Source organism: Hippocampus zosterae, chromosome 14, assembly GCF_025434085.1.
Source record: "Hippocampus zosterae strain Florida chromosome 14, ASM2543408v3, whole genome shotgun sequence".
Taxonomy (NCBI): Eukaryota; Metazoa; Chordata; class Actinopteri; order Syngnathiformes; family Syngnathidae; genus Hippocampus; species Hippocampus zosterae.
In genome coordinates, this window is record NC_067464.1 from 4,093,597 (window position 1) to 4,104,342 (window position 10,746).

The following is a 10,746-nucleotide window of genomic DNA, read 5'->3' on the forward strand; positions in this document are numbered from 1 at the left end:
TTCCCAACCTTTATTGAGCCAAGGCAAATATGTAATTTTTTGATGACACACCACCAAACGAAATTGTCGCAAAAAAATGACAAGCTTTTCATTTGGCTGACTTTTTGAATGTATTTGTTTATATTATTTTCCACACGCTGTATGGTGGCATTGAACTCAAATAAGCAGCACGTTGGCAAATAGTGAACTAGTGTGACGTACACTTCCCAACCTTTATTGAGCCAAGGCAAATATGTAATTTTTTGATGACACACCACCAAACGAAATTGTCGCAAAAAAATGACAAGCTTTTCATTTGGCTGACTTTTTGAATGTATTTGTTTATATTATTTTCCACACGCTGTATGGTGGCATTGAACTCAAATAAGCAGCACGTTGGCAAATAGTGAACTAGTGTGACGTCTGAGAGGTTTCAAGCTGTTGAATGCCACTCCCAGTTTTAGTATCTAATCAAACAAAAATAAAGATAATTACAAATTGTGCATTTTAAACCACTCCATGGAGTTGCCTTACGAGAGTCCAGTTAGATTCTTACTCATAAAAATGAAAGATGGGAATGATTAGCATCGATCGTTTTAGAAGAAACAGATATTTGAACACATGGTGGAGCAACACCTCCTCAGATAAAGTAACAATACTCAGAGGAATATATTCGTTACCTAAAATGATTAATATCCCAGGATTTTCTTGTGCCAGTGAGTTGTGGTACAAGACGATTCATCGTTTGTCTGCATAACTTTGTTATACTGCCTCCTGGTGGCCGAGGAAGGCACACCCCGTGGAGCAGAACAATGAATCATCAATTGTTTATTTCTTTACATTTTATGTGATTATGCTTAATGGTCTTATAAAGTATTATGCTGTACAGTGCTATTTGTCTTCATAACATCATGTGAAATGGAGTAGGAAAGAGTAAAAAACAAAATGCAATTGTTCAAATGCAAATGCCGCAGTTTTGGGAATGGGAAGATCAGTCGGTATTTTATTATTTAATAATAATAATACATTTTATTTATAAGCGCCTTTCAAGACACCCAATTTGTGTGTTTAAATTTATACAGTGAGTAGCTGAGTCCAGTGCTTGAGAAGTGCAATCCATGTTTACATATCGTTTATTTATTTAACCTTTCAAGTGAGTTGGCTGAGAACCATTACTCGTTTGCACTGATGACCTGGCCAAAAGGCAGCATGCACGGCTGTTACATAAAAGTGACAAGAACGTGAAACATGATAAGTTGAAGTGATAAAGGCACAGGTTTGTCTGCATTTTTTGTTGTCATTTGGCTTACTGACTTATGTTTACGCCACACTTCTTGGTAGATATTCGTGAAATTATGATTGTGAATTATGATTAAAAGACTGCAAATAAGAGGTTAGTAAATTTAATTCTAATTGGTAACGACAAATAAACTGGAAAGAAACAATAAAAGATCTAGGTGTATTTTGATTACACTGCAGTACTAAGTTTATAGTCCATCGTTGTCAGCTCATTTAACCTCTCGGACATTGAAGTGTTATCTCAGTCAGGGCTTTCGGTCGCCCGCCTGCAAGACTACAATGAGGGCATGACGGAAAAAGTAATATCCTTTTTCCCGTGATCCTCTTCGAGAAGAAAAAGGGTCCCTCTATTTTCTTGTGTTCTTGAAGAGTACCGGTGTCATTTTTTTAACGCCGAAGCCACACTCGTGATACGCTTTAGTCCTCTTGTACGTTTAATGGGATTGGATTCGGGCAATCGTGCTCCGTTGCCGGCTCGTCCCTTTTAAAACTCCTTTAATAGGTGAGTAACTCGGAACATTAGCTTGCCTGCCGCTAACCTGAGCTAGCTAGGCCACAGAGCTAACACGAGCTATCTGTGCTAAAGCTAGCTAGCATGCTTGGAACATGACCGGCCGCGGTTTTTGGTCGTCCTTATTCATTTATTTTTGACAGAATAGCCGTGTTCTACGATAATAACTCTACTCCTTACTGCATCGACGTTTAAATGGGTATTTGAAGTGTATTTGTGAACGTGTTGGCGTTGAGCTGGAATGTCGTCTTTTCGTCACAGGTTCCTGTTGCCCTCACGATGTCGTTCCCTCCTCCGCTTAATCGCCAGCCGCTGAGCATCCCCCAGCTACCCCCCGGCATCCCCCCGCCTCAGTTCGGCACCTTTGGCCCGCCCGTCCCACCAGGTATCCGGTTCGGAGCGTGTCGAAACTCCTTCGGAACCACAGACATTGTGGAAACTGTCGATGCTCCAAGTGAGCGTTTCCACCCTTTTATTGAGGCGAGGCACCCACTATAGATAAGAAAACTCAACAAAAATGTCACAAAAGCGTGCACATTGACATAATGATGGTCTCGTCACACGCTACTTAATTGACTGAAGGTAAATTCTGGCTCTCCTTAGTTGAAAACAAAGCTAATATTCTTACTGATTGGCTAATTTATTTGATCATCTTAAGTTTAAAAAAAACAGAACAGTCGATGCAGGGAAAAAATGCTATTCGAAAAAGTGTAAGGCAAAGCTACAGTTTACATTGACTACAACACGGTATTTATAAGATAAGAAAACCTTTATTAGTCTTCGCAATGGAGAAATTCCCAATTAACAGCAGCAAAGTTACAAAAGGGAAATGAATAGAATCATGTCACTGACTAAAATTAAGTCATGAAAAGAAACTTTCTCACCCTTATCCACTTTCCCTCAAATCACGAGTCTCTTCACCGCTTCTGATTACATAGTAAATTATATCCTTTGTATATAATTTGCAACTTCATTTGCAAAGTATGTAATTTGACAAAGTCTTAGAATTCCAAAGTATTTAAGTTAACAAACATTGGGTTTGTTGGTTCAAAATATTTAGCTTTTATTAATCCTACAGGAAGTCATGATTTATTGTATTGCTTGAAAAGCTTTGTCGTACCGTCTGGCGTCTACTGCGAGGCCGAAGTCTTTTAGGATTCTCTTATGGCACCCTTGTTGGAAATCACTGCCTTTGGGAATTTCTGTGTTAGTCTAATTGGGGCTCAGGGTTTTTTTTCATGGGAATAACCGCCCCCCCCCCTCACCACCACCGATTTATCATGAACAATGGCGCCTATGAAGCTACTGTATTTTAGGGTTGTTCTGGTCATGATGGTGGTCCTTGGAGAGCTGAATATTTTTGGAGATGGTACTTGGTGTAAAAACGTTTTGGACAACTACTCGTATCTGGCTGCTCAGTAGCCAAACGAAACGGCCAGTGCTCCATTTTAATATAATAACATCACTTTCAGAGTGAAATATATATTTTTCTTTTTTAACTTCTTATTTCAGGTACTCCCATGATACCAGTTCACATGGGTGTCGTGACCCCCTCTCCCTCAGTGAGTCACAGCTGACCTATGCTACTGTAAATTAGGTTACATTGAGTTGTTGTTTGCCTTTCTGTTTACATTTTGTTTGTGTTGGGCAGGTTCTTGTCCCAACCACAGTTTCTGTTGCACAGAAGCCGATGCTCCCAAACAAGATCAACTTCCGAGCCAAGGAGCCAGAGGACGGCCCCACCACCACTGTGTTTGTGGGCAATATCTCTGAGAAGGCCTCAGACATGCTTGTCCGACAGCTGCTGGCGGTAAGTTCGTAGCAAACATTTTCAAACCTTGCTAAAGCTTTGTGGGTGACATTGGCCATGAAAAAGGTACTCACAACAGAGCTCTGTCCGCCAAGTGTAGCGTCTGTATCGTCTTAAAAAGTCGTTCTGTTGTTGATTTGCTTCTGTGTTTTGGATCATTATCCGGTTCTAACCCCCATCCTTGTTTGAGCTTCAGCTGTCAGACAAGATGGCCCCAAGTTCTTCTGCAAATTATCTTGATGAAATTTTGAATTAATTTTTCTATTGATGACAGCACGCTGTCCAGTCCCTGAGTTAGCAAAGCACCCACACCATGCTGCTCCCTCCACCATGCATCACAGTTTGGACAAAGGTTTGATGTTGGTGTGCTGTGCCATTTTTTTTCACCACACATGGCGTCGTTTGACAGGCGCTGCTGTTTCTCACCTCAATGTCCGAGCATTTGAACTACATGCCTAACCAAAACATCAACATCCAAATGCTCTCACTGCGGGGATTGATGAAAAAATGTGAAATTAAATTTGTCGTTTTTTTCCCACAGGCCAATAACGGGGAATATTCAGTCATACTAAGATTGTCATTTTGTTGTCTGTTTTTTTGTAGAAATGTGGTATAGTTCTAAGCTGGAAACGAGTCCAAGGCGCCTCTGGGAAACTTCAAGGTAAAAAAACAAAACCAACAAACCCCGCAGTGAGCTCATTGGATACATTCGGAGTGTTGAACTTGTATTTCCTCCCTCCTTCCACCACAAGCATTTGGCTTCTGCGAATACAAGGAGCCTGAGTCAACCCTGCGATCCCTGCGACTACTGCACGAGCTGATGCTGGGCGACAAGAAGCTGCTGGTCAAAGTGGATGCCAAGACCAAGGCGCAGCTAGACGAATGGAAGGCCAAGAAAAAGAGCGCCAATGGGGTACGCGTGGCAACCCCCCCCCCCCCACCCCCCGACTTCAAGGATACTTCACCGCTATTCTGTCAAAAATGACTTCTTTTTTTTTTTTCTTCCCCCAAGGGGGCGAGCGGTGATGGTAAGGACGAGGAAGAGGTGCTGGATGAAGAGACACTCCGTCGCGACCAGGCAGCGAGGGCCACCATCGAAGTGCTCATCCGGGAGTACTCGACTGAACTCAACGCCTCCTCTGCAGATGGCAATGGGCAGCTTCGCAAGAAGAGAAAAGACAAGAAAGATGAGGTGCCTGCCACATACCGGGCAGCATTTCGTAGGCCACTGCCGGTCACCCTTTAAGTCTTTGTGGTGTTTTGTGAATTATCAGGACGACATCAACGCCATAGAACTAGAGGATGACAAGAGGGACTTGATTTCCAGAGAGATCAGCAAATTCCGCGACACACACAAGGTGACCTGTCATCGCTGAGTTGATTGTATAGTTAGTCGTTTATAAGAAATGAAATAAAAGCTTGTTTTTCCACTAAATTCATATTTTTGTGCTGTACTGTTCTTCCTACCTAAGAAATTGGAGGAAGAGAAAGGCAAGAAGGAGAAGGAGCGACAGGACCTGGAGAAGGAGCGGCGAGAGAAGGACAAGGAGCGCGAGCGCGAAAGGGAGCGCCGCGACAGGGAGAAGGAGAAAGAACGGGAGCGCGACAAGGAGCGGGAGCGGGACCGGGAACGCGACCGGGACAGGGAGCGTGAACGCGAACGCGAGCGGGAGCGGGAGAGGACGAGAGAGCGTGAGCGCGACAGGGAGAAGAGTCGAGACATCAGCGAAGCCCGCAGCCGCTCCAGGTCAGTTTGTTGTGTCGAAAGCGAGAGTGTCCAAATGTTTTTCTCTGAGGGCGTTTTACAGAAAAATCGAAAGATGTAAGGGATTTTTAGGAATTCCATTCGAATTGAACCCCGACTCTCAGAACTGTGGGCCCGTTATGCCAGTCACGCTTCCTCCTTGCTGCTACTTTTGAAATTCAACTTCAAATCATTCAACACGCTGAAACCAGTCCATCAAGCTTTTATGTCTTGTAATGTTTATTACGGTTATTTTGAAAAACCGCTTCTGCTAGATTTGAGTGTTTTTATTTTTAAGTATGGACCGATTAGGGTCGGTTGTACCAAGCACCGATTCATGGGAAACCAAAAGCAAGAAGTAGAACAAACCATTTTTGTATTTGAAACTATTTTTTTTTCCATCTGTCTAATGCGGACAAACTTTGTTCCTGTTTATGTATAAAATATGGGCCATATTTTGGACTACCCTGATCTAAAAGAGTTGCATTAAAAATACATGGTTGTCTTTTTTTGTATTGTTGAATTCTGTTTAATGTATGCAGGGAGAGGCCTAGAGATGAGAAAAAACGGGACCGCGATGAAGATGAGGAAGATGTGTACGAGCGCAGAAGACTGGAGAGGAGACTCAGAGATAAAGAAGCTGCCTATCAAGAGGTAATTTAACAAAAAAAAAGAAAATTTGGCAATTCTACATGACATGCCTTAAAGTCTTGAATTAACATTCTTCGCAAAATGCCTTCTAAAAGTCTTGAAGATGGACATTCCATCTGAAATGATTTCACTATCTTGAAAATTGCCCTGACCCAAATTGCTTTCTTGTAGTCTTAAAAACTGACAGGATGCATAAAATGACTTCGAAAGGTCTTGAAAGTTGACATGCTTCAGCACAATACCTTCAAAAAGTCTTGAATGTAAAAAAAAAAAAAAAAGTCATGAAAATTGACGTTCTAACTGAAATGCTTCCATAAAGTATGCTACATAAATTGCTTTCAAAAGGTCTGGAAATGAGATTCTGCCCCCCCCCCTACACACACACACAACTTGTGTCCACAATAAAAATAAACCTGAATTGAAAAAATCCAAAAGAACTCGCTCTGAAAATATACAATCCAATCCGATTGTGCCGTGGCGCTTTTGCTAGTTATTCCTGTTAACAACTTCTTTGCACAATCAAAACAAATGCGCTGACCACAAATAATGCAGCGAGTCAGTGCGTGACCGCAAAGTCTTTGTGTCCCCTCCGGAAGCGGCTGAAAAACTGGGAACTGCGGGAGAGAAAGAAGTCCCGCGACTACTACAAGGACATGGAGCGGGAGGAAGAGCGAAGCCGCGAGACCGTAAGACAAACCTATAGCATTTTAATTGTTTTGGTTCACTGGTTACTTGGTTGTGTCATCTCGATTAATTGTTGTTTCTCGTCAGATGAAAGAAGCCAAAAGACTAAAAGAATTCCTTGAAGATTATGACGATGATCGGGATGATCCCAAATACTACAGGTTGGTGGATATATATACTTTTTTTTTTTTTTTTTTTTTTACACGTTGGACTTCATTCTGTATGTCATCTTCTCCATTCGAATGTCCCCCCTGCAGGGGCAGTGCTCTGCAAAAGCGCCTCCGCGACCGCGAAAAGGAGATAGAGATGGACGAGAGGGACCGCAAGAGGGAGAAGGAGGAGCTGGAGGAGATCCGACAGAGGCTCCTGGCCGAGGGTCACCCCGACCCCGACGCCGAAATGCAAAGGGTGAGTTTACCCTGGAAGTTAAGCTGGCTCATATGGCTTTCAAATGCAATGTCCGTTATTTTCCCCCCACAAAAATCCGACTCCCTTTGCTTCTTGCATTTTCTTTCCTTCTGATACCAAACGAACTTTGAAACCAGCAAGTGAGACACGCTATAAACTACCGTTAAAAAAAAAAAAGATTGACTTCTTGCAAAAAGTTTCTAACCTTCAAGTGGTCCATTATGTGCAGATGGAGGAGGAGGCAGAGCGCAGACGGAAGCCTCCTCTAAAGCTAGAATCTGAGGAGAAAGTGAAACAAGAGAAAAAGGAGCGAGAAAGAGAGTCCCACCGAGACTCCCAAAGAGAGTCACACCGAGACTCCCAAAGAGAGTCCCACCGTGACTCCCAAAGAGAGTCCCACCGTGACTCCCAAAGAGAGTCCCACCGAGAGTCAAACAGAGACTCCCAAAGAGAGTCAAACAGAGACTCCCAAAGAGAGTCAAACAGAGACTCCCAAAGAGAGTCAAACAGAGACTCCCAAAGAGAGTCATACAAAGAGTCACACAAAGAGTCCCACCGGGATCGGGAGAAGAGGATGTCGTCTGCAAAGCCCGCTGAGCCGACGCCTCGAGACCCTCCGCCACATTCGGAAGAGGATGAAGAAAATGCGATAGAGGAACGGTGGCGGAGGCGGGAGGAGGAAGAAAAGGAGCAGCAGCAAAATCAACAGCAGCAACAGGAGGAGGAGGAGGAGGTGGAGAAGGAGAAGGAACAACAACAACAACAGCAGCAACAACAACATCAACCACCACCACCACAGCAACCACAGCAACAGCATGTGGCCCACAATGGTGGGGATTCACCTGAGGCTAGGCTGCACCTCAAAGCCCTCATGCGACCAATCAACACCGCTCCCTCTGTGTCCTCTGCCAGCGGGAATGCCACGCCCAACACGCCTGGCACCGACTCCCCGCGCGGCATCATCATTCCAGGCGAGCGAACGCCTGAGGTGCAGCCTCTCGAGGAGAACCGGCCCAAGATTGGCCTCAGTCTCAAGCTGGGTGGGTAAACCGTCAGCACCCTTGTCAGAGGTCGGGGATTCGAGTCTCGTGACATGGCTCGAGTCTGGACGATTTTAAGATTTGGGACTGGCTTGGCAAAATCCAATGAAAGACACACGCTGAATGGTGTGGCTGACCGATACGAAACCGGACATTAATAGTCCTTGACAAAAACAAAGGACGTTTGACGTGGCTCCGTAGTTTCTCTAACTTGGTAGCGTAAAGTTTTATTGGAACAATATGCAGTAGGGGCGGCCCGGTAGTCCAGTGGTTAGCACGTCGGCTTCACAGTGCAGAGGTACCGGGTTCGATTCCAGCTCCGGCCTCCCTGTGTGGAGTTTGCATGTTCTCCCCGGGCCTGCGTGGGTTTTCTCCGGGTGCTCCGGTTTCCTCCCACATTCCAAAAACATGCATGGCAGGCTGATTGGACGCTCTAAATTGTCCCTAGGTGTGAGTGTGAGTGCGAATGGTTGTTTCTGTGTGCCCTGTGATTGGCTGGCAACCAATTCAGGATGTCCCCCGCCTACTCCTCGAAGACGGCTGGGATGGGCTCCAGCACCCCCCGCGACCCTAGTGAGGATCAAGCGGCTCGGAAGATGAATGAATGAATGAATATGCAGTAGTCGGCTTGATGGTGGCTCGCTGGCTCTTTTGCCCAGGAACGTCGTATTTGACGGGAAAATCCATGTCATACAATCTGTTATTTTTGATTGGCTGACGCCGCAAGGCCATTCACGTGCGATTGTTCACATTGAAGCCACTTCTTCTTCTCCAGGTTCAACTAACAGCCCCAGCCAGCTGCATGCCGCCAAGCGCAAGAAGCTGGCAGCCGCAGATAGCATCTTCAACAAGTTTAACGACGAGGAGGAGGCTGACGAGCAGCCGCGCAAGAGGAAGCTCGTGCCGCTGGACTATGGCGACGACGACAAGAGCTTGGGCCTGGACGGCGCTGACATGTCGGGCGCCAAAGGCGGCGTCAACACCGAGGAGAAGCGCAAGAACATCCGCAGCCTCATCGAGAAGATCCCCACGGCCCGCCCTGAGCTCTTCACCTACCCGTTGGACTGGTCCATGGTCGATTCGGTATGATTGACTTGATTTGTTTGCAGCCAGTGTTTAGTCTGGGATGTGAATAACCGATTGAAACATTGTCACCACGGCAGACTCTGATGGACCGCCGCATCAAACCGTGGATCAACAAGAAAATCATTGAATACATCGGCGAGGAGGAAGCGACGCTGGTCGATTTCGTCTGCTCAAAGGTGCGAAATTGTCTTGTCCCGCAGTGCGGCAGCTCTGTCGTATTGAAACGTGTGGTGGAAATATTGCGATCAAAGTGTGATTATTTTTCCACGTTCCATCACATGTATTTTTTTGTTTTTTGATCAACAAACATGAGCAGTAATTTTGTATTCCGATCATATTATTCGTAAATGTTTGCTCTTAGGGGTTAGACTTGCGCCAAAATAAAGCCAAATTAACCCTGAATGAATATAAAAGACGGTTTATTTCAATAAGTTGAGTTAACTCGCTTAAACTTTGATTTGCAGTCATTCACTACAACACCTTCACAAAATTCTACCGCTTAAGTGTGCCATGAATTAATAATTCCCAAGTCCAATTACAACAATCATGCAAACAAAGCTGTGGCTTTATCACTTGAGCTTATCAATTTAACTCATTCAGTCCCACCCAATTCTAGAACAAGTCTGAAAAGACGTTTAAAAACGTCTTTGGGAGTGAATGAGTTAAGTGTCATATGATGATATGAGGACATGTGGACTGCATTCCTTAAGCATTGGATTTATATAGACCGCATATATATATATAAAAGAAAAAAAAGGCCACTGGCTGACCAAAATGAAGCCGCCCTTTTTGATTTGAAAATTGCATTCTACATGCTTGGTAAAAAATGCATGTCAAAAATGACATTTCAATTTTAACAATTGTCTTTAATTGTTCCTTCCCTATAGGTGATGGCACACAGCACTCCTCAGGGTATTCTCGATGACGTCGCCATGGTAAGTCAAGACCGCTTACACATTTTTATTTCTTTCGACAACATGATCGACCGAAACGGGTTTCTCGTGTGTTTAGGTTCTCGACGAGGAAGCGGAAGTGTTCATCGTAAAGATGTGGCGGCTGTTAATATTTGAAACTGAATTCAAGAAGATCGGACTGGCAAAATAACGATTCTCTCGGACCGCTTAGCTCACGGTTGCGGCTCGCCAGCTCCGGATGACAAGAGCCGCCCAACGTGGAAAGAAATGACGACGTCACGACATTGCATGAAGAAAACCTTAAGTTGTATTTTTGTTGAGGTTTAAAAAAAAACAAAAACAAAAAAAAAACTAGGAAAAAAACAGGAAAAAAAGTCAAACAATTGTATTTCCCCATTTGTTCTCCAGTAAATCAGTCATGGTGGAAGCACTGCTTAGCTATGTTATCTAATAAATACTGTAAGTTTTTTTAAGGACATTCTCTCTGTAGTACATGGAGTCCTCGGTTTAGGGTGGAATTCACTTCCTGTCATGAATCAATCCATATTTGTCATCCGAACAAGGCCGAACATGCCGTGGTCTATCTCTGTTAGTGCAGCGTTCACTTCATAGTTATGTTA

At 44.3% G+C, this 10,746-nt stretch overlaps 1 protein-coding gene across 3 annotated transcripts; it reads left to right on the top strand.

The window, feature by feature from the left end:
* Window positions 1-1,582: 1,582 nt before the first annotated feature.
* rbm25a (RNA binding motif protein 25a) lies at window positions 1,583-10,597 on the top strand. 3 transcript variants are annotated; one of them, XM_052087047.1, is made up of 18 exons: window positions 1,584-1,780; window positions 2,051-2,174; window positions 3,302-3,351; window positions 3,441-3,599; window positions 4,203-4,260; window positions 4,352-4,512; window positions 4,612-4,791; window positions 4,874-4,957; window positions 5,072-5,346; window positions 5,886-5,997; window positions 6,591-6,680; window positions 6,766-6,839; window positions 6,936-7,086; window positions 7,316-8,126; window positions 8,902-9,209; window positions 9,290-9,388; window positions 10,100-10,147; window positions 10,224-10,597. In XM_052087047.1, exons 2-18 carry the CDS (start codon window positions 2,069-2,071, stop codon window positions 10,314-10,316), a joined length of 2,859 nt encoding a protein of 952 aa, XP_051943007.1. In that variant the 5' UTR covers window positions 1,584-1,780; window positions 2,051-2,068; the 3' UTR covers window positions 10,317-10,597. The 3 variants fall into 3 exon arrangements, with proteins under 3 accessions (XP_051943009.1, XP_051943007.1, XP_051943008.1); XM_052087049.1 differs by lacking the exons at window positions 10,100-10,147; window positions 10,224-10,597 and having other exon boundaries at window positions 1,583-1,780; window positions 7,316-7,916; window positions 7,999-8,126; window positions 9,290-9,332; XM_052087048.1 differs by lacking the exons at window positions 1,584-1,780; window positions 3,302-3,351 and having other exon boundaries at window positions 3,474-3,599.
* The last annotated feature ends 149 nt before the right edge of the window (window positions 10,598-10,746 follow it).

What these genes read in the sequence shown, in the direction of transcription:
- rbm25a (XM_052087047.1), top strand. Translation starts at nt 2,069, where the DNA reads ATGTCGTTCCCTCCTCCGCTTAATCGCCAGCCGCTGAGCATCCCCCAG. An exon ending in GAAAAGACAAGAAAGATGAG is followed by an intron (nt 4,792 to 4,873) that starts GTGCCTGCCACA and finishes GTGAATTATCAG; the next exon opens with GACGACATCAACGCCATAGA. An exon ending in AAGAAGCTGCCTATCAAGAG is followed by an intron (nt 5,998 to 6,590) that starts GTAATTTAACAA and finishes CCCCTCCGGAAG; the next exon opens with CGGCTGAAAAACTGGGAACT.